General features: G+C 35.4%; 1 protein-coding gene across 1 annotated transcript in view; it reads right to left on the reverse strand.

Annotated features, from left to right (window-relative positions):
* Positions 1 to 3,284: 3,284 nt before the first annotated feature.
* ADAMTS5 (ADAM metallopeptidase with thrombospondin type 1 motif 5) overlaps positions 3,285 to 23,504 on the reverse strand; it is a 48,888-nt gene continuing 28,668 nt past the window's right edge. Inside the window, exons 3-8 of the mRNA XM_032220475.1 lie at positions 20,069 to 20,236; positions 12,394 to 12,677; positions 10,706 to 10,889; positions 9,562 to 9,737; positions 9,070 to 9,245; positions 3,285 to 7,874 (exon numbers count right to left, since the gene is read on the reverse strand). Coding sequence (XP_032076366.1) covers positions 7,307 to 7,874; positions 9,070 to 9,245; positions 9,562 to 9,737; positions 10,706 to 10,889; positions 12,394 to 12,677; positions 20,069 to 20,236 — 1,556 coding nt within the window. The 3' untranslated portion in view covers positions 3,285 to 7,306. The remainder of the gene's footprint in view (positions 7,875 to 9,069; positions 9,246 to 9,561; positions 9,738 to 10,705; positions 10,890 to 12,393; positions 12,678 to 20,068; positions 20,237 to 23,504) is intronic.

The following is a 23,504-nucleotide window of genomic DNA, read 5'->3' on the forward strand; positions in this document are numbered from 1 at the left end:
TGTTAAGGCTCGTCTGAAGCTGGTAGAGTGGCCGTCAACCTCCGACAGTATGGGGGCTGGTGGGTCGGCCTTGCAGAGGGTGAAGGACCCTGGACAGGGTGTTAAGGCTCGGCCAAAGCTGGTAGAACAGCTGTCAACCTCCAACGGTAGTGGGGCTGCTGGGTCGGCATTGCAGAGGGTGAAGGATTCTGGACAGGGTATTCAGGCTCAGGTTACATAAGGTTTGCTTTGATCTAATATCTAAAGTGGTAGTTTAGAATGAAACAGTCATCAACATTCTGAGCACCCTGCCCAATTGCAGAAATAGAAATCCAATGGGAGGATTCTTTTTAGAGATTCTTCCTCCCCGCTCCAGCTCCCATTGAATTTTGATATAATGTGGTCCATCTTGGAATTCTTTCTTGAGCAGTTTATCCCTCCATATTTGATCCCAATGTTTTTCTGATCTGTGACTTTCATCAAATATTGGGATCTGAAAGTGACAGAAAATAGATAACCTATGGGAATTACATAAATGTATGATCCAGATTATGATTGGAATTGCCAGCGCAAAGTTAATACTGAAATAGGGCTTGTACAGTGATACCTGGGTAATCATTGTTAATTAGTTCCGGGAGTGCGATGAGTATCAAAAATGATGAGTACCAAAGAAATTTGTCACATAAGGCATAGTGTAGTGAGTCACAAGGCAGCTAACACTGAGTAATTTTAGTGTGTGCATTAAGCATCACACAAACAATGAGAACCGGGACAAAATTTTCACATCAAAATGTGTTAAGTACCAAATTTGAATTTCAAAATAGTACCACTGTATATATTAGACATCATTATTTTATAGAACTATTAGCCATTAGTGTTTAATATTGCAAAACAAATACCATTTAATAGACACCGCACAATTTTCTATCAATATTAATAAAAGTTGGTATGCGCTGCTCAAGAAAAAAACCACAACCCTAATTTCTGGCTCTTAGTCAATACAGTTTTGCCTTAGAATATCTGCAGCAGCTCCGCCTACAGAATATTCTCAGGCTTGGTTTCATATTAAAATGAAATTTGCTTCAATTTCCATATTACATTAATTTGGGGATATTCTGCTAATCAAATTAGCTATTTAATTTGTAGTAATTACCACAGGTTACTCTGCTGTTAACATCTTTAGCTTTTTTCTATTTGTCACTTAAACCAGTCACTCTGACTGCTGGAATGTAAATTTAGGTAAAGGGTCAGAGCTTCACTTTGATATACCCTTCTCCCCAAAAATATGATTTACAACTGGTGGCCATTAGTACCTCTGAAGTTTCTGTATATAGAAAAAAGTTGGCATTGCTTGTATGACATGAATTGAAAATTTTGTTTTGAAATATAGTTTGCTTCTACTGATTCAGTTGTTTTGGTTGTTTCACAGAATATACATCATTACAGCAACAATGATATTTCTATGTTTAATGGCGATATCATATCCATATCCATCACTAGTATATAGTACTAGCAATGTATATAGGACCATGATCTCTTCATAGATAAACAAAGATGGATGGGGAAAGAATGGCGGTATCAAGTCTGAGATAAAATGTTTCAAATCACAAATTCAAGTTACTTGTCACTCTTTTAAAATTTTTGGATTTATATTAGTCATGTCTTACTGACTTCAGTCAACAACTTATAAGGTATGTGATATTGTAATGCAGTTGGCATATGGACTAGTGTTTACACATTTTCTTTGACATCTATATTAGTGATGCCAAACAAGCAAGGTTTCATGATATTTTGGCAATTTATTACTTTTTAAATATTTTTTAAGAGTGACATTTACTAGGAAGCAGCTATTGTACCCTTATCAATCAGTCCGGATCATAAAGAGTTTATTTGTTGGTGGCATATCTGTTGATTTTAAAATTAACTGTAGAGACCACTTTTTCTATGACCTGAGATTATAGTCACACTTAAACTCTACTGAATTCACTGAATAATAAACCATTTTCTTTGGTCCTACTGACTATTGTATTATCTTGGAACTAAAATAAAGAGATTAATTTTACAAATATAAAAATGAACAGGGAATAGCACACTGGTATAACACTTGCATTCATGTACCTTTTGGATTACCTTTTTGATCTTGAATTTAAAGAGTGACACTGTTCTAATGATATACACATATATCTAGTGCAGATATTTTTTTAGAAACCTTTTTTTTTTTTTAGCAAACTACTTTGCCTTCTTGGTCTTGAAACTTCCTGCTGTGACTCAGCTTTCATAATACCTAACCAAACTTTTTGATATGCAGGAAATCAATTCTATGCAGTTATATACAGTATTGTATCCCAGACATTTATCTGGAAAATCATTTGTATAAAGAATTCTCTGATTACAAAACAATTTTGAGTAAAGCTAAAACCTTTCGTTTTTAACATTCTTTGCGGGAAAAGAGAAGTTTAGGCCCCTTTATCTAAATCCGGGCTGGCCACACCCAGTTTAGCAAAGGGGGAAAAAGTCCCCATCATGTGATGCCGACATGACAATGTGTTTGACACCCCGATCTAAACGAAACTCTTCACCTATACAATTGTTTAGAATGCATAGGTGACATAAGTAGGCTTTTTCAAGATTTTTTTCCCCTATTATACCTAACTTGTGTTGAAAACTGTATTTCCACACTGAAGCTTAAGTAACAACCACTGAAAAATGTGATAATTTGGTACCTATGTGTATGCATTTAGTAAGTTTATATATGTGATACAGCCACACTTCCATGCACCCAAATATATTTATTCATATTGCTTAACATACACACACTTTCATGCACCACATTCACTTACACATGTTCTGTTTAAAAGAAATATTTAAAAAAAACAATATAAAAGCAACTAGTGCCGTGTGGGATAAATTCATATAGCACTTTTGATTCAAACATAAGACATAAATATAAAAGAGAAGAGGAAAAATAGACAAAATAATGATTGAAAAACAATATAAATATAGAATAATTTTTACAATTGGCATTTCATGTTAAATAATATAAATAAATTTATTACATCCATTCACATACCAATTTGTAAAAAAGCACAATAAATTATTATTTTTTCAGTGCTGTGTTGCTTTTTTTCTTTTTGTATGTTTTCATTTGTACGTCTGTTTCATCAGTTGCCAGCGTATTTTCATTGCATACTTTCATTGATTTCCTTTCTATCACAACTACTACTTAAAGGGAAAATTGCTACATATTCAATTAATTTGAGTAGGTTTTTTTGACAGTCTACATGCCACTATTTCCCATGTGTTCCAAAGAACCCATGATTTGGGTTTTAGCACTTACATTTAGGTACTGTAAATACATACTTTATGGCTTAGGTGACTGTTCAGGAACACAGAGAAGGGTCTTACCAATGATCAAAATCTGGTAATAAACTGAGACTTTAGTATTCAATTTAATCTAATTTAGCTGATAAGATTTTCAGAAAAACAGAATAATTGAGTAGTAACTAGATCGGAGTCCTTGAAAATAGCCTAATTCCAAATTAGTCTCTAGACTATAAGATAATACAATTTGCACCAGCGTCACATTTACAAACAGACAAAGTAGTGTAGGGGATGTGAAGATGAAACAAAAACAGAAGTAGAGGAAAGTGCAGGTCTATGGGAAAAAGCTGAAATATACACATCAGTTTAATTTTTCAACTTACTGCTTGCCAAAATTTACAACCACTCTCACATGTTAATACAATTCTAGTCATGATATAGTAAAGAACTGAAACTCAATTTTTCTCATGCTTTTATTTAAAACTATCTATCTTACTTACACATGCTACGTAACGTAGACTGCTATCTGAGTGCATCCTATCAACTTCAAAGATTCTTCCATTGATTACTCTTTCCTGGCTGACAATGTGATGATTGTTGTTAGGTGAAAACCTCAAGCACAGGAGAAAATCACTTTACTGTTACAACTCCATGTAGGTATTTATCTATGTATACATGTATGTATATACAGTATATTTGTTTGTGTGCATGTGTATATAATGACAAAATCTAGTGACAAGGAATTTCAGGAAATGCTGAAATAAGAATAGAATATGAACATAGTATGAAATGAAATTTATTCTTAATTATTAAAAGAATAAATTTTGAAACTTGGAGCTGAATTGGGACCATTGTTTATGTTTTTACGTTGTACTGCCTTTTCTCTATTACATACTAATAATAATAATAATAGAAATTGGCTGAATTCTGAGAAAGTTAAAGAAAACACTGCATATTTTCTCAACACAAAAGTGTATTTTCACTTACAAACCTGCGTATGGTATGGTTGAATATTTTTCTTAAGCCAAAACAGATAAAACTATTGTTTTATAGCACAATCCAGAGAAGAACTCTATAAAATTTTGTGCCTTTGTGGATCTGTGATTCAGAAATGTATACAAATTATATATGCAGTTACTCATCTAAATGTACATAAAACGTAATGTTCATGTACATTGCATTGCTTTTGATGAGAATATTCTGAAATATCTGCCTTAATATGTGCATTCCTAGTGACATTCTCTTAACTAATAGTATAGAATTGTATTTCATTACAATTAGAGATATTTTCTAGAAACCAAACGTGTAGGTTCCTATGGTGCACTGAGAAATTGGAATCTTATATCACTTGATGGCCTGAAGATATGAAACTGCAACTGTTTTGTATCATGGATAATTGCATCTAATTCAGTCAGTTTATTTATTTGTAAATTGTGATAACTCTATTACTAATCTAAAATGTTTGTGTGGAATCATGAAATCTCAAAGCTGTAGGCTTCACTCATGTAAACAGGGCTTTTATAACAAGGTAGGTTAAACAAATAGTCAGATTTCTTCCCCCTAAAAATCATTGCCTCAGAAAACAAATTCTTAAAATGATGCATTCCATCCACAGCAATATTAAAAGCTGGTGATAGAAGCAATTATTTAAGTGCAATGGTTTTAGATTGTAATGTTCATAAAAATTCAATATTTAATATATATATTTATGGCTCCAATGAAATTTGTAATGAAATTCCATTGGAAATTAAAGCAGCTTGATTTGTCTGTACTCAAAATATAATGGAAGGCACTGGTAACAAAGATACCATCTCTGTTTTCTATATTTTAATATTTCAGCCAAATACTATATATTAAATGTCAATTAATTTATCTTGATTCAAATGAGGTATTTATATTACTTTTCTAACTGGAAATTCATTTCCCTATAGTTGGTAAAAATAGACTTTTCTTTCTGAAAATAATCTTATGAGAGTAAGCTACAGCTCCCAAAACTAAATATGGCTTTATTTTCTTTTGATCTTTCCAGTGCAATCCTATAGATGTTCAATCTGAAAATTCTCATTTTGTTTATTACTCCCTAATAAGTACTTTTAGGACTTCAGTTTTACAATTAAAACTTTTATCTATAAGTAATTCAATTACTTCTAAATTCAATAAAGTTTACTCCCCAAAGTAGGTAGAAACTAAAGCCTTATCTAAAAAAATATGTAATGACTTAAAAAATAAATACATCTATGATTTGAAAACAACAAAAATATTTCATGGATTCTCCCCATTTATTCAGGTGTAGGTAATTTTTGAAGTGCTGCTGAATGAACACCCAATTCATTTCACTGAAGAAGCTGATATACATGTGCCAAAGGTTATGTATCGTCCTTGAAATTATGGGGCAGTTTGTGCACATAAGATATGTACCCAATCTGAGCAGGTGCAAAACTTTGGACTGTGGTGCTTGGTAACATTCAGCCAAATATCAAAAGAACTAGACAAAAAATTGCTTCATGAAAAAACCCCAATGTTTTTGCTTAACCACAGTAAAATTCTTCCCTACAGGCCAAATTCATGGCACGCTGTTAGATTTCCAGTAGGAACCACTTCAAAACTAATAGGGAAAACAGAGGTGAACAGATTTCATAAATCTGAGCTGGAAGACACTTATGGCATGACCCAGTGTCTCACCAAAATTTCCCCTTTCCATATATTGGGGATGAGTAACCCACATGCAATTTCAGACTGCTTTCAAAATAAATGTGTCAACAGTTAGTACAGATCTCTAACAAGAGTCATCTGCCTCTCCCATAGCAACTGCGAGATGAAAAAGGAGAGGGAAAGAAGTGGCAGATACGGAAAGAGGTAGTAAAAATAGAGATGAAAAGGAAGTAGCAGAAAGGGAGACAACAGAAAGCTAATGCCCCAAGAACTTTAGACTCTAGCTTCATCCAGTCTGGATTTAGTCATATCCTAAACGTGGCAATTGGGGGAGGCTTCTCCATTATATTATGTGTGCTGTTCCCACGTAATGAATTCCTTCTATCTCTATTTGTGGCACATCTTTCATTAGTTTGATAATTTCTGAGGTACAGTGTTCTAAATGGGCGGTTTCCAACCTCTCCGGCTTTGTGGACAAGGTAGTGGGGGAAAGGATGGTTCCACATGAACAGCAGGCACACTTCCGTGGCCTGGTTCTGAATGAGACACAGCCCGGGGGTTGAGGACTCTTGTTCTACATGGATAAAATAAAATACATTTCTTTTTCAAATTTTAAAGCATCATACTGGCAGCCTTTTTTCCTTTTCTACTGCTGCAGACTGTGCCTATAAAAATTCCTCATCAGAAAGGCATTAATATAGAATAAATTCTATTGTCAGGAAATTTTTAGAATAGAAATGTATTTCCTGTTGTCAGAAAGATATTACTTTTTTTCTTTAAAGCAGCAACCTCTTAGTTTTCCAGTAAAATACTAACAGCCACTTTTTTTTTAAAGAAAGGCATATGAGTCAACAGTGGCTGCAGGCGTACTAGTACTTTGGTCAATCACTTGTGTTAAACATAAAGGCTGCTGTTCGTTGTAAGAAAATCAAGTGATATAAAGTGACATACCAAAGCAAAGATATTTACAAATAGTATAAAAGAAGCTATTGTAGAATCATGGGTAATTTTGACAAGTGTCTAAAGACATCCTATGTTAGAGGTAGGTGAGAAAAGGGAGATGATTCTGTAACTGGATATCCCATTATAACTTCTCCACTGGCTTATCCTCTTATTTGCAGATACAAAGGGCTCGTAACAGCTAACACTTAGTGCTTTTGACATATTGAGATCACCTCATAGGACCAGCTCATATCTCCTTTTGGTCCAAATAGGCATGTCCTGCCAAGAACAATTGCCAAGAATATGAGAGAATATTGATGCATTGTCTTCCTTTTGTTTCTGGGTAGATCTTACGTCAATATGCCAAATAAGATTCAAGAAGACTCCTTTTGAAGAAGTCGGTAACCACAGGTTAACATTTTTTAAATAAACATTGTTTGAATGCTGAAGGTCTTTGAGACAGAAGACAGCCTTTAGCTAATTTTCCATTCCCATCTTTACACTGGACAGTTCTTGTATGCCACCCTGTATCACATGTTCGAGAACAAGAAAGCCATGGTCCAGTTATCCACTGGGGTTCAGCAAGTGATGGACTAATTTTGTTACTACTGTTGTTAGTGACAGAATTTGTCATTTGGGTTTGCTTCTTTGGCACATAGAAACTGTAGCGGACATCCACTGGTGTAGTTGGATCTGTTGCAAGAATCTGTACTATCAAGTTCTCCTTGGTGCCTGTATGTCCCATGGCATGCAAAAAATCGTCTTTGTGACTCCAGCCACTATAGTTCATAACTGTTCCATTGAGGTCAATGATGGTCTCTGAAGTTGAGATCATGTATTTTCCATTGACAAGATATTCACCATTTTTCTTTTTCAAAGCCAAGTAAGCAGTGAATCTACTGTGGTCTTTCGTTTTGAACTGTCGTATTTTGATGTGTGTCGCTCCTTCTGGTATTTTAACAATATCTGTATAGCCCTTACTGAAACAAAGAAAAAATAAGTCAGCCAAGCAAAGCAAACACCTGACATTTGTTCCCCAAAATGCAAAAGGCCTTCACACTCTGATTCCTTCAAAAGGTTTAAATATGGCCTTCACTTTCAAAAAGCTACTTTAATAGGTATAGTATACTTGGATTAAAAAAAAAGAATCTTTCACGAAACTCCCCACTTAAAACAACTACAAAAATCCCTTGGACTAGTAATTGGCTACAGAACAGAAAGAAGAAATAAACAGATGGTGTTCACATTGGAGAAACATACAAAATGGAACAACATCAAGTTTGGGGTCTGAGATCACTGTTTTTCAATTTTGTTTATAGATGGCTGAGTGACATGTAATAGAAAGATAGCCAAATTAGTTGGCCTGAATAAAAAGTTCAAAAAAGATACTGTATTGCAAAGTCTTAAAAGGATATTTTTTATTTAAAAAATTGATAAAAGTATGCCTTGCATAGAAATTGTCACTCAAATCAGAGGGTTTTTTTTACTACCAGTTTGGGTGTAGTCACGTGTGCACTTGCTGTCATGCGCAATGCTTCTGCACATGCAGCCCCCGACGCTGCTACTACTGATTTGGCCGAACCATGAGCAACCCACCTCTGACTCAAATTCACTAAAACCAAATATGGAATGTTTCTGGATTTTAAGGTAATGTGTTTCTTAATTAACATAGTCCATGCAGTTTATCAAATGGGACAAGTACCAATTTACCTTTTTTAGCATAGGGACAAATGTAACTAAAATCTTGATTTCTGCTTCTTGAATGAGACAGAATATATTAAATAGTAGCTGCCGACATGGATAAGAGTTTTAACTCTCCGTTCCTGTAGTGAGCTTCTCTGATTTATCTAGTTGACCACTACATGTTACAGAATAGTTCTTTGTCCTCATAGAGCTAGAATCTTATTAAATTCCTAAGTTCTCAGTAAGTAAATACGGAGGCAACAGATCTGTCTCTTGATGAGTTCCACTCCATATCTGAGTATACCCTGCATATATATTTTTAAAACTTTGATAGCCAAGCATGGGACCATTGTAATACAGGATACAATATTCTTTATCATATGTTTGTTCTATAAAATACATTTTTTTCTGAATTCTGAATAAATGCTATTTCCTATGACAATAGGGAATTTGGGTGAAAATGACTTATTGTATTGTTTATTTCTTACTTACCTCTTTTTATTAAAGTGTCCTATAATTTTTGTGCAACTGGAATTGTCTCCACCACAAATCCCACACTTATCATACTGGAGTTTTGAACCAATAATGCCATCACATCCAGTTCGTACACATTTTCCACGGACACATACTGAATTGCTATATGGCCTACATTCTGTTCCATCAGTCACCTGTTCGACAAATAACTATGTTTGAATTTCTTTTTATTTTTAGTTGCACACAGACACACAAACAATAAACATTATGGATAAATATAGAACATTGGTAATACACCTAATAATAGTTTACATCTAATAATAATATATTAATAAAATATGCAATTTTATATTAGACTAGCTTTCTCTAACTGTTTAAAGAAAGCCAGTCAGGGCTACTACATGCTGAACTCTGAAACAACAATCATATACGTATACTGATTTTACTAGTGAACATTCTATACATAAAACTTCAGAAATGTAAATATTTGATAAGCAAGCAGAGTTTTACCTTTTGAGAGAAAACTACATAGTAGCCAGTTCCTTTAGCTCGGCAGGTAAGCTTGCAAACATCTCCTGGGAGCACTCCTGCATATTTTGGGACCCATTCTACAAAAGTTTTGACACCTTTTGCATCTGATTGGTAACCATTTCTTGCTTCACATTGTTCTTGGCGGAAAGCTTTAGCTGAAGAAGAACAACTCATTCATTATTATTCATACTGTGTGGATAGTGTCTCAAAAGTTAATGTAAACATCAGGGGTGTATTTCTAACACCTCAGTACTGTAAGAGTCAGGTTCTATTTCAGGACAAAGCAGTTAAAAGCCAAAGACTCTTACTTAATCAAAAAAAAAACATTTGTCTACAATACCCATCACTAATGAAGTTCCATTATGATGATTTGTGTACCATTCACTGTAGTAATGCAAGCCACCTGCAGCTTGTAAGCCACATGTTGAGTTTGACATATGATGGGCGACCATATACATGCAATTAACAAACAAACAAATAAATAGACCAACCACAGAAGCCTTCTATACAGGCCATACAGATGGCCAAGCTGTTGTGTCTAATTAGTTCCCCTCTACTACTAATTTCAACTTCCTTTCACAGGCAACAGAAAACATAACTGTGATACAGGACAGTGTAGGATAGTCACCTTTTTAGCTTGTAGCTACCAGATCTGGAATTGTGACGAGATTACCAATGTATTGGCAAAGACAATCCTTCTGTTTCTTTTTAACTATGCTTCCTACAACCTGACCAATACTGTATGATATCTGGAGAGACTGGATTTATGTACACAAACTAAAATGGAACTTTGTCTCTTCCCAGGCTGTTCACCAAGTAGAGTTTGCTGCAAATAATTTAGATTTACATAAATCTGAGCCCAGAATTTTCTCAAAATTCCCATCTGAACTTAATTCACAGCCCTTCCTCTCCAAGAAATCAATATGACATCTTAATTTCATTTCTTTTTCTTTTTAGCCATAGAGGAACTATTAATTTTATTATTATTGTTAAACATTTGGAATTCAGATATGCAAAAACAGACCAATAGATTCTGGTCATGCTTTTACCCATGTTTTTGGCTATAGTCTAACCTAGCCTTTGTATTGCTTTTGTTGCTATTTTTGGTTTATAGAAATCTTACCGTTGGCAGGACAGGGCATGATGTTACAGGACCTATAGACAGCGCGTTTTCCTGTACAATATCGACCGTTGTTTCTAGGTGCTGGGTTATTGCAGTGCCGATAGGTGAATTGGACACCTCCACCACATGAACGAGAGCAATGTCCCCATGGTCCCCAGGATCCCCAGTTGCCATGGTTTGAAGCCTAAAACATAAATTTCACCATATTATGGAATACCAATTGATGGTAGCTGGGAAACGTGGCATGACAAAAACGCGCTTGACTAAGCCGCACCTGATTAAACCGCGTCGCTGACGTCATCAACAGGGCAACAACAGCGAGCACAGAGAAAGAAGGGCGCTTTAAATAGCGCTTTGAAAGCAAGCCGATTCAACTTAGGGTAAGGGTTAGGTTTAGGGTTAGCTTTAGGGTTAGCTTTAGGGTTAGGTTAAGGGTTAGGGTTAGGGTTAGGGTTAGGGTTAGGTTAAGGGTTAGGGTTAGGGTTAGGTTTAAGGTTAGGTTAAGGGTTAGGATTAGGTTTAGGGTTAGGTTTAGGGTTAGGTTAAGGGTTAGGTTTAGGGTTAGGTTTAGGATTAGGTTTAGGGGGGTTAGGTTTAGGTTTAGGGGTTAATTTTAGGTTTAGCGTTTACAGTATGCTTCTGTCTCCACGCTGTTGTTGCCCTGTTGATGACGTCAGCTACGCAGTTTCGTCAAGCGCGCTTTAGTCGAACGTGGTTTTGTGGTGGAACCGCTGGGAAAAAGTCAAGTATCGGTCATCTATACTTAAGGTAAAGATTCCCCTCGCAAATATGTGCTAGTCATTCCTGACCCTAGGGGGCAGTGCTCATCTACATTTCTAAGCCAAGGAGCCAGCACTGTCCGAAGACATCTCCGTGGTCATGTGGCCAGTGTGTTACATTGTTACTTTCCCACCAAAGGTGGTTCCTATTTTTCTACTTGCATTTTTACAGGCTTCCCAACTGCTAGGTTGGCTAGAAGCTGGGACAAATAATAGGAGGTCACTCCGTTACACGGCACTAGGGATTCGAACTGCCAAACTGCCAACCATACTTATCAACAAACTCAGCATCTTAGCCACTGAGCCACCATGTCCTTATTTACATCTCTACTTAGATTCCTATTTTATAATTCTGTTTTATTATTATTATTTTAGTATTTTAACTTTCCTTGAATAAACTAAATATTCTTATTTAAAAACAACAACATTGTCTTTAAAATAAAGGTATATGACATTGGTCAGTCACTGATCTTAATAATGTTCCAGGCTGTTGCATTATATAATACTTTCCAGATGTGCAGAAATTTGGAGAAACTATAATAAATTAATGCATGAACAATGTTCAGTCAGTCATTTAATGAATGATCACATTAGTCTATAAGGAAATTCTTCAACTTTTCAGTAAATTTGTTACACTAAAGATGAAAGCCCTAATTAGGTATTTAGAATGGTACACCATATGGCATCAAAAGGCATGTACGGTTGATAAGATAAAATTTTCAATAAAATGAGCAAAAGAGAGCTCCAATGTCAATTGCACCTCAATAAAGGAATGTGGGAATCCTTGATCACTCTTCCAAGCGATTATTCTATTTGAAACATTAATTAAAAAAGATTAATGTGATCAAACTAAATGTGCCTAATGTGATTAAAACTTCACCTAGTTTTATAAGTAAAACAGCAACATACCGAATAATATTTTTTCTTTGTCTTATCAACACATTTCCCTTGTAGGCAGATCCTTCCTTTTCCACATGGTGTCCCCTCCACAGCAGGAAGCTTCTTGGTCAAGCACACCATTTGACCTTGGCGAACGACGGCACACCACAAACGAGAGCACACATCCATTCCAGGACACACTGTGTATTCAGGTCCAAATGCCAGCTTGCATTGGCGAATGGCATCATATGTTTGTCCTGGAAGCTCCTCGGGACCTAAGATATGTTTTCGTGGTTGATCCAGTAAACAGTTACCTGAAACAACAACCTCATTTATAATTTGTTTCCTTTCTAAGATACTTGCCATACTTCTGAATTTTCCAACATGATAAACTTTTCAAAGTTTTCTTTCAACTTCATTTACTACTCATATTTGTGCAAATCTGGCAACTTATCATTACATCCTATTTGTGTCTGTATATTGTAAAACCCCTTTCTTTCTAATGTAGCTGATCTCATAATTTGCCAGTCACAATTAATTTATTTTAGCATAGTTCCACAAAAAAACTGTGCTATACATTACATGTAACTGCACATATTTGCTTTGAATTAAATTAAATTTCAATTTACAATTGATAGAATGAATTGCAAAATAGGTCATAGAACTTTTCATGTGTTTGTTTCCATTTACCTAAAGTGACTTTGTGAGTGGGAACTTCCATATTAATCAATTGAATTTATAAACATTTTTTAAAAAATAACCCAAACTGCTATTTGAGAATTCCTGAGGCAATACAACTTCTGTAAAGGTAAAGCTTTTAAAGGAAAGCCAGAATAAGTATAACTTAAAACTGTAGCCAACAAAATCATTTAAGAATAGAAGAAGCAGGTGAGAATCTTCTATTTAAAAACAAAACAAAATTGGTACAGGAAATAGAATATTGATGGCAGGAATTCATTAAACATGCTTAAATGCAAGCTAAATCAGAAAACTGAACAGCAAATATCGACATCTTTAATAAACGGCAAAAGTTATTATCTATGATGGACAGACTTTGACAACAGATACTTTCTTGAAAATAGCTTGTAAATTTGTCTTGGGATTTCTGCTCTAGGTAATAAGGAGTATGGAATATAGCAGCATGTGTTACCGCTATTTGGAGTTTAAATGGATATTCTCTTCAACTTCTCCCATTCTTTTTGTGAAACTTGGGGCATGGCTACACAATAGTGGGCTGGTTTTGTTTTATTATTGGAGAGGGATAGATCTTTGGTGTTGTAACTAGTTTAGTGTTCTTTTGTTCTTTATGGTTCCCCAAACAGAGGTTTTCTGTTTTTCTTATGCACAATACTACTAGGACCAAACATGCACAGGATTTAAAATCTGAAAAGCATGAATAGAAGGGAATTATTCCTGCCACTCACATATAATTTGCACTTAATATCAGTGCAGAGGTATTTGACTAATCTTAAAGATTGTCTGCTTTATTTATAGCTCTTGTAAGAGAAAATAGGTTGCAAAATTCTTACTGTATGTGGCTACTTGGGATTTAATGAATCTTTATTTCTCTTCAGTTAAAACAATTTATTACAATCTGTCTTCCTTCCAGTTGATCAAAGATGAAAGCATTTAAATAATAAGTCTCAAGTCTGATGCTTTAGAAGCATAATGAGGATAGATATAAGGACTCATCTTTAAAGTTTCTTTTTCAAAAAAATCAATAACTGTACATTTCCTTGAAGAACTAACCCATCATATTTCAATGAGAGCTACAGGTGAAACTAGAAAAATTAGAATATCGTGCAAAAGTTCATTTATTTCAGTAATGCAACTTAAAAGGTGAAACTAATATATGAGATAAGACTCATTACATGCAAAGCAAGATAGTTCAAGCCATGATTTGTCATAATTGTGATGATAATGGTGTACAGCTCATGAAAACCCGAAACCCATCATCTCAGAAAATTAGAATATTACATCCAATCAATAAAACAAGAATTGTACATAAAACAATATCGGACCTCTGAAAAGTATAAGTATGCATATGTACTCAGTACTTGGTTTGGGCCTATTTTGCAGCAATTACTACCTCAATGTGGCATGGCATGGAAGCTATCAGCTTGTGCCACTGCTGAGGTGTTATGGAAGACCAGGATGCTTCAATAGCGGCCTTCAGCTCTTCTGCATTGTTCAGTCTCATATCTCTCATCTTTCTCTTGGCAATGCCCCACAGATTCTCTATGGGGTTCAGGTCAGGCAAGTTTGCTGGCCAATCAAGCACAGTAATCTCACAGTCATTGAACCAGGTTTTGGTGCTTTTGGCAGTGTGGGCAGCTGGAAAATGAAGTCAGCATCCCCATAAAGTTCATCTGCGGAAGGAAGCATGAAGTGCTCCAAAATCTCCTGGCAGACTGCTGCATTGACCCTGGTCTTAATGAAGCACAGTGGTCCAAAGTCCTTTTGCCAAAAGCACCAAAAACTGGTTCAATGACCGTGGGATTACTGTGCTTGATTGGCCTCTCCATTCTTCCTCCATACTTTGGGTCCTTGGTTTCCAAATGAGATACAAAAGTTGCTCTCATCAGAAAAGAGGACTTTGGAATCCTCTTTTGGATTCCAACAGGACTTTGGACCAACAGGACTTAGGACCTTAGTGAATACCAAGGTGCATAAATAAGATTTTAAACCTTCAGGTTTGCTTTTTAGAGCTTTGTTTTCACCTGGAAAGGAACTTGTTTTGACTTAGAAGCCCTATAAGTCTACAACAGGCTATATCCCCTGAATATTCAAAACTACTTTGAAGAAGATGGTAAAGAGAGCAACAGCTGTTGCTAAAGTTTTTATCCCAAATCCCTGTTAGAATTTGAGTGTTTTAAAAAAGACCTGAGATAAATATTCAAAATTTGATTCAATTCTTGAAAAAGAATTCCTAGCAATTTTTTCCTAGCAACTTCTACTTTCCTAGCCAGTGATTATAGGATCTCTGGATAGACAAGATAAAGGAGGCATCATGATCTAAAACTTAACAATGACCACCTCTCAAGGCAAGGCAGCATTAATACTGAGAATAGGGGTATGCATTCCCCCAAAAAGTCTTGTTCCTTTTTTTGGAGAAACACATTTAGAAACTACAAATAAGCATCTTTATTGTTTTTAAGACCCAATTAATGGTTTAGAAATAGTATTTTTGGTAGCTTAGCGTGTGACACTCAATATTGACTTACCACATTGTTTATTCTAACAATAAACAGAAAAATAAGTATGCTGCTTGGAAGTTGGCATTTGTTCTGCATGTAGACAGAGAAATGCTACAGTAGTCAACAACAAGACAAGTGTCACTGCCCAGAAAACAGCTGGTGGCCACAAGGAATTCTGCAGGCTACGGTTAAGAAATACTCCAGCAACTGTAAATAGAATGTTGAGCTTATAGTACATGGAGCTACTGCAAGGACAGGTACTGAAAGATTCCTTTAACTATGTAAGGAAGCATTTATGTTTAATTACATTGTACACCAAAGCATGTGCCTTTATTATAGACACCTCATAGAAGGGCATCCATTTTTTGTACAATCTACCAACTGTGGAGAGAGAAGAAAGTCTTTTTTTGGGTGGGCAAAAGCAGTCACTTCTGCTTTCTTTTTAGCTAGAATACTTGGCTAGCCACATTTCCTCAAAAAGAAGAAAAGCATCATTCTGTCTTCCACTCCTTTCCTTTGTAACCACACTGAGGAGGGGGGGGGGGGACACTTCATAAACTTTAACTATTCATGAAAATATGCTGCATGTTCTCCTGTTAATTTCATTTACTTCATTATTTATAACATTTGTGATCTATATTTTTATGAGATCTCATAAAGAAAATGAACCAGAAGTTTGTGGTTTAATCTCTTCCTAAGAACCAATTAGAGAGAGAGTTTGGCAGTTATTGCTATTTTTGTTACCAATTTTGTTACATTGCCATTGTCCCCCACCCACCAAAGATCCAAAGTGAAGCTGATAGAATTGAAATCAAAACAACCGCTGACAAATAAAGATTAAGTACACACAGGAGACTCTCAACATTATTATGGTAATTTTTAAAAACCAGCTAATGGTGTAAAGAGGCCTGAACATAAAATGATATTTGCAAATGACAATAAGATAAGGAATAGCTTATTGGAAAATATTATAGTTGTAGGTTTTTATTGCTAGGATACCTGTGATATTGTTCCTCAAAATATAATTGAATATTATAATAAATTTATTAGTAACAATAACAACAGCAGCCTTGGTCTGTAAGATTCTGTTAATGTAACTTAAAAATTAAGACAGCATTCATTGTTGGACCATGTGCCTGGACTATTTTAAAGAGCACTAAAAAAAGGAACATTTTGAAGCTTTCTGAGTTTGCAAAGGTAAGTAGAACAGCAAAGTGGGGGTGGGGTGGGGGTGGGAATCTGCTGTGCTACATGATTTAGATTAGCTAGAAAGCAGGAAATTCGATGATTTTAGCTAATATAAATCATGCTTCACAGCTGTACGTTGGAAATACCGGTTCGCCCAAACTGGTAGCATTTTTACTACTGGTTCAGGCGAACTGGTAGCATTTTTTACTACCAGTTCGGGTGAACCAGTCTGAACCGGTAGCATTTCACCTCTGCTTTCAGACCATTTCAGGACCAAAAATGAAAAATCTGCTTTTGCTACTGCAAAGTCAGGATTTTTTTACATTAAGATAATTACCTATTATTTTTCAATGGCTGGGTTTTGATTACAATCCTATTAATTTTTGTTATCAGGAGAAACAATAAAAGCAGAATCCTGTCATGTTAATATGTAGAACTCAATCTAATTTTCCAGGGGAAAAATTCTCTTATCAATATATCAATATAGATAATATAATGCTTCTGAGTATGTGTGTGTATATGTATGTGTGTGTGTGTGTGTGTGTGTGTGTGTGTGTGTGTGTATGTATATATATATATAGTCACAACCCCTGGTATGCCCCAATTATGGGAGGAAGCTAACTGCTTCCATTCTCTGTCCATCGGCTCATCACAAGAGACCATCATGACAGAAACCCAATATTTTTACTGTTGCCTTTTGTTACATTTGTGTTGTATTTGTGCTGATAAATAAAGGGAGACTAGTATAGATCTATTTCAAGCTATTTAGCTCTCATCAGCTAGCCATACCCTTACACAGGACCTATGGCTTAATGGTTAAGACGTCTGCCTAAGATGTAATACAGCACAGGTTCGAATCCCAGTAAGGGTATGGCTAGCTGATGAGAGCTAAATAGCTTGAAATAGATCTATACTAGTCTCCCTTTATTTATTTATCAGCACAAATAAAAAAACAACACACACACACACACACACACACACACATATATATATATATATATATATATATATATATATATATCATGTGTGAGAGGCAAAAAAAGATTCTTTATATTTAGAACTACGAACATTTTGATAGGCAGATTGCAGGAGATAAACTCTAAATATTTCTGAAGAAAAGCACTTTGTAAATGAAAATCAATTTAGGCTTTCCCCCCTGCTTGGAAAGATAGGCTGATATGAAGCTGGAGTCTGTGTTATCAATGTTTAATCAGTTCCCAAAAGGGCACACAATATTTTTTTAAATTCCTTCTTTATTACTTTTTAAGTAATTCAAGGCAACAAATGTACATAATACTCCTTCTTTCTTTTATTTTACCTACAACAACCCTATAAGGTTTGTTTGGCTAAAAGACAGTGATTGACATAAAAATCACCTAGATGAGTTTCATATCTAAGGTAGAACTAGAACTCACAAAATTTTCTCTTCTATTTCTCACAATCTTGTGATATAATCCAATGCATATTGACTGACTGAAAGAAAAGCTGAGCAGGTTCTGTCTGTCCATCCATCATGCATGCATCCATCCGTCCATCTATCGTATCTGCAGCCCATCTTGTGGTTCAGACAACTCTGAGCAATTTTTAACCACTAAAAGGTTAATTAAATACCTCAGCATCCTCTAAGGGGATTCAGAGATGAAACAATTTAGTTTCATCTAAAGGGGGATGGGGGTGGCGAATGGGTGATGGGGGAAGATATAGGATTCTATAGCAAACCTATTCTTGCCCATATGGATAATTACTAAAAAATAGCACATCCATTGTTCATTCATAGATAGAATGTGGGCTGGCATGAGTTAATGCTTATTAATTGCTCAATGAGAAACAAAAAATAATAGAAAAAAATGGGATAAAACATATGATTGTATCGTACTGCAAATATTCCCACATAGTGCTTTTCTAGAGTTTTGCATGTAAACTCTGTTTTTCATCTATAAGTATTTTAGTTGCCATAACAACTGGATCCATTCCTCAGTTAGGTCATTTTTGTCTAAGTCTTCTGGAATTTAAAATAGTTAAGAGCTGCAATTGCTTTATGAGTGCACTGAAGCATTTTGTTAAAAAGTTGATGAATAATACTATATGATAATAAGAAGCTGTGAGTTCCTTGAAGCTGTATGAAGCATTTATTTAACAGTCTAGAAAACCAAGGTACTAATGCCTGCTTAACTATCAATTTTGCTTCAGTTATTCTCCTATTCCATATTTTTTAATCTATTGTTATCCGTACTTAGAATTAGTTGCTGTTATCATTACTTTGAGCCAAGGTGGCGCAGTGGTTAAATGCAGCACTGCAGGCTACTGCTAGATCAGCAGTTCAGCGGTTCAAATCTCACCGGCTCAGGGTTGACTCAGCCTTCCATCCTTCCGAGGTGGGTAAAATGAGGACCCAGATTGTTGGGGGCAATATGCTGACTCTCTGTAAAACCGCTTAGAGAGGCCTGAAAGGCCTATGAAGCGGTATATAAGTCTACTGCTACTTCATATTTGTTTAATACTTCTTTGTATATACCCAAATGTCCTAGATTAGAGTTTCATAAATCCAAACAATTTCTAGGGCAGCAAAGATAATGTTCTCTATCTCTTTGGGGTCCTTCATTGTTATCAGGATTTTGCATCTGAAATGTAACCCTATATTATTTATATTTGAGTGTGTGTGCCTTTGAGTCAGTGGATATCAGGCATTTTTATTCATATATCATGCACGAGGATCTGAGATAGGCACATGGTGTTAAAGTATCCTCACAGGGTGTGAGCTGTTTCAAGTAAAGCTGCATTTTGCAATTGATTGACATGGATTTTGTGGTGCTCTAGTTCCTTTGGGATTGGATCCAAAGTGCCTAATACTATTGGTATTTTGCTTTCTTTAGCCACAGTCTTTCTACTTCTCTTTGCAGATTTTCCTATTTTGTGATTTTCTCCAGTTTTCTCTCTTCTGTTGTCTCCAGGCTACTATCCAACCTTTTTAGTCTTATAAACAATTGCTAAGTCTGGAGTGTTATGTGGCAAGTGCTTATCTATTTGACTTCTTACATCCCAGAGCATTTTACTTTCTTCATTTTCTGTTACTTTATTATTATATGCTGCTATTACTGTTAATTGAGAGAGCAACAACAGAGTATTAAATGTGCTGCAGTACTCTGCCTAGCCACTGGAGTCAGATACCAATCATTTCTGGAGTTGCGTAGATGCTACACTGAAGGAGTGTGGAAGTATTTATTTATTATTAGATTGTCTCTTAAAACTAACTATAAACTTAATTTTTAAAACTTGACAGGTTCTCAAAATTTAGCATGATATCCAATGTCAATACATACCGTGCCCATCATCCAGAAATTCTGTTATCGTTACTGAAGTACATTTGGACCATGGTTTGGAAGCATCAATGCTTGTTAAGATGGAAGACATAAGTCTCTTATCTTCCATGGAACCAAAGTTCTCTTCACAGAATTTGGAGTCATCATGGGAAAGTCCAAGGAGGTGCCCTTAGGAAACAAAACAACCACAACTGTAATGCTTTACTGCTGAAATATAAATTCAAAGAAAGTATTTTTCTCCTGAAACAGGTAAATGAAAATATTTTGCCATTTACTTAAAGATATTTGTATTGTGGGTTTGTACTGCATGAGGAAAAATTGTAACCGTTTTGTGACCCTGTATATTTTTATTGTAACAGTTGGAAACTACATTTTATAGCTTTCCAAATGGGATTGTATCCTATTATTTTAAGGCAAGCACTTATTTTGTATTATGAAAGTATACAAAGGAACTCCAAATCATGATTAGCACAAACCAATTCACAATAAGGAATAACTTTGAAGTTCATGGGAAATGATCAGTTCTACTATAATTAAATTGATCAAATTTATGTATTTTTTTTCCTGACTCTACCCAACTTATCTTAGGTAGAACTCAGAGAAGAAATACAGTATGGCTCTCAGCCTAAAAACACTAATTAGGCACTGCTGCTTTAGAAAGTTGTAGAAACATAACTTGAATAATGGATTCTTTGTTTTTCTACCATAATTCATTCTAAGAAATTATATTGTCCCCAAAAAGTTTATTATTGAATTTTCAAACTTTTGGCCTACATCACATAAGCTTCAAAAGCAACTCTATCAGATTTATGAGACACTGGGAGAAAAGCAAGGTAAGCATAAAATAGTAAATCCCCAAATATGTGTCATCATCACCCTGCTACTTTATTCCCAGTTCCTAATCTTACTGCCTTTTATATTTATCCCCGGTTCCAAGGAAGCATTGTGGTTTTGAGACAAACCTTGGAAAAAAAAGCTCCGTTTCATCTTCATTCCTAAAATTTATTGAAATATATGTACTTGTGGGCAGGATTGCAGCTTTCCTTACTATGTCACTGAATTATAGACTCTGATGATTACATATTATTCTCTGACTCTGTGAATGAGTTTACTCTGCCAAATCTGATGATACCTGAAAGAAATGATTTCAGCATAGGATCCCTACATACAAATATCTTTTTTCTCTTGATTTAATATTGCAATGCAAACAAAAATGTGGGCATTATTTCTTAAAAGAATGTATGATTACATGGAAAAGAGCAAGTTACGGTGGTTGTAGCTACTGTATATGCTATCCCTTTAATGATAATTGCCAGGTTAGGTAATATCACAGAGAAGCATCTGAAATGCATACCGAGCAGGTAAAAAATAGTATAAAATGTACTGTTCTCTCAGATGAATACTAAAGAAATACACCCATGATTTGGAAGCTGGGTAATTGGCATATTATGTTCTGCAACCCCAACACTTTTCTCTGTCCTGAGAACTGTTTTTCAATGCAAGCTTGAGAGACTCCAGTGCCATAAGGATGTGGTCACTATAGCTGACCACACCATAATTAACCATCTCCAGCATTAGTTCTTGAGCCACTTGGAACTAAACAACCTAGAAAAGCAGAATGATATAATCATAGAATTATGCTCAGATGATGGATTGCATCTTTGTCATCACTTTTACAGCATGAGTCACACGACACACTGGTACAACAAATTTAAACAGCAAATAATTACATGGATGGAATTATATTTTTGCCAGGAAAGGGAGCAGAACAATGTAAATAGCGGAATAATAGAGTTTAACTTTCTATTCATGTTGTTGTCACTCTCCCTACCAAAAAAGTGACAATTCCACAACAACAACAACAAAAATACAGTAAAAGTACTCCTGGGATATTAGTCCTGGAGTATGAATGAATTTAAACTAATTTGATCATTGACTGATTATGTGCCATCAAGCTGATGTCTCACCATAGGGACCAGTTAGATAGATTCAACCATAACTAACATTGTGTAAACATTTAAACTGTTGCATGCATTCATGCATAGCATGCAGGTGTACCCATGCAATAGAGAATCATTTTCTTCTGTAGACCACATGTTCAGGAACTAAAACCCATGCCACATTGCTGAGTTTTGACACCAGAGGTATTTAGTGCTGTTGTTGGAAGCACTTATTTTCAGTCAAAGTAGAAATATGTGGACTTGTTTCCCATTTGCAAGAGAGGTCTCTGTAACAAAGACATGACATCCATCTAGTTCTGTTCAGATTCTGTGTATTCTGTCTGAAACAGTTCAGACTACCAGTAGTGCGCATATATAAATCGTCCAATCAATATAGCTTTTAATAAGCACATTTCTGATTATTTTAAAAGTCATTATGAGTAAAACCATGCTGCACTCTATAAAAAAATGATGGATCTCTTCCTCCAGGGCTAGAAAACATTTTAAAAATTTATTGTCCTCCCCCCCCCCCCCCATAATCAGGTATTTGTTTTAGTTTGGTGGTGCATTTTGTTTTCCTTTTTGGAAAAGAAAGCCACCCACACATTTCAGTTCAACATAAATTAAAATGTGGTAATGAATGTGACCATACTGCATATTAAACAAAATACAACTTTGCATTGGGAAATAAAATGCAGACTCCCATGAGGAATGTAATGGGTTGTCAGACTAACGAGGAAGAACTCCAGCAAGGGCAATGGTTAGATAAGAGGTATCTCAAGCCACACAAGAAATGGGGCTGGAGAAAGCATCTCTCAGAAGGGATCCACCTTAATTTTCTGGAAAATAAAGACAAGGTAGGGGAAAAGTGCTTTCAGACCTGCAACGTTTTATTACTATCACTTTCCAATAAAGAAGCTGTTAGTGCTCTTGATTTTGGGTTTCTATCTGAGCCACCATGAAGGGCTAACATCAGCTCTTTAAGGAAATGCCACACATACATCTGAGAAATGAATTACAATAAAATAATCTTTTGCGGTAATCAAATATCCTATGAAGTTACAGAATTTTTCCCATAGGCTTCAATTGCACTTTAATAGCAGAGGAGCATATATACAGTGTTGTGCCAAATAAAACGTTGGACCTGAGATGAAGAGAATGCTTTGCTGAACTGAATCTGAAAGTCACAACAGAGAAGTTATAATAATATTCTGCAAGTTACCAATTACCTAGATTCCAAAAATCAAGCAGAATTATTTTGAAAACCCTATCTTTCCTATAAAAATAAAACATATATTTGTGCAGTTCTTGACAAAAGTCACCATTTCCTCCTCCTAGGATGCCTCTCACATTCCCAATTCGATTCATGCTCAAGCCAGGTCCAAGAAAGTCAGCCAGGTTTTCTATGGCTGAACTTCCAATACAATAAACCTTACCTGGATGACCCAGATTATCATCTGAGATCGCCCAGATGTTCTGATTCAAGTAGCAAATAA

The sequence above is a fragment of the Thamnophis elegans genome, chromosome 6 (genome assembly GCF_009769535.1).
Source record: "Thamnophis elegans isolate rThaEle1 chromosome 6, rThaEle1.pri, whole genome shotgun sequence".
NCBI classification, from domain to species: domain Eukaryota; kingdom Metazoa; phylum Chordata; class Lepidosauria; order Squamata; family Colubridae; genus Thamnophis; species Thamnophis elegans.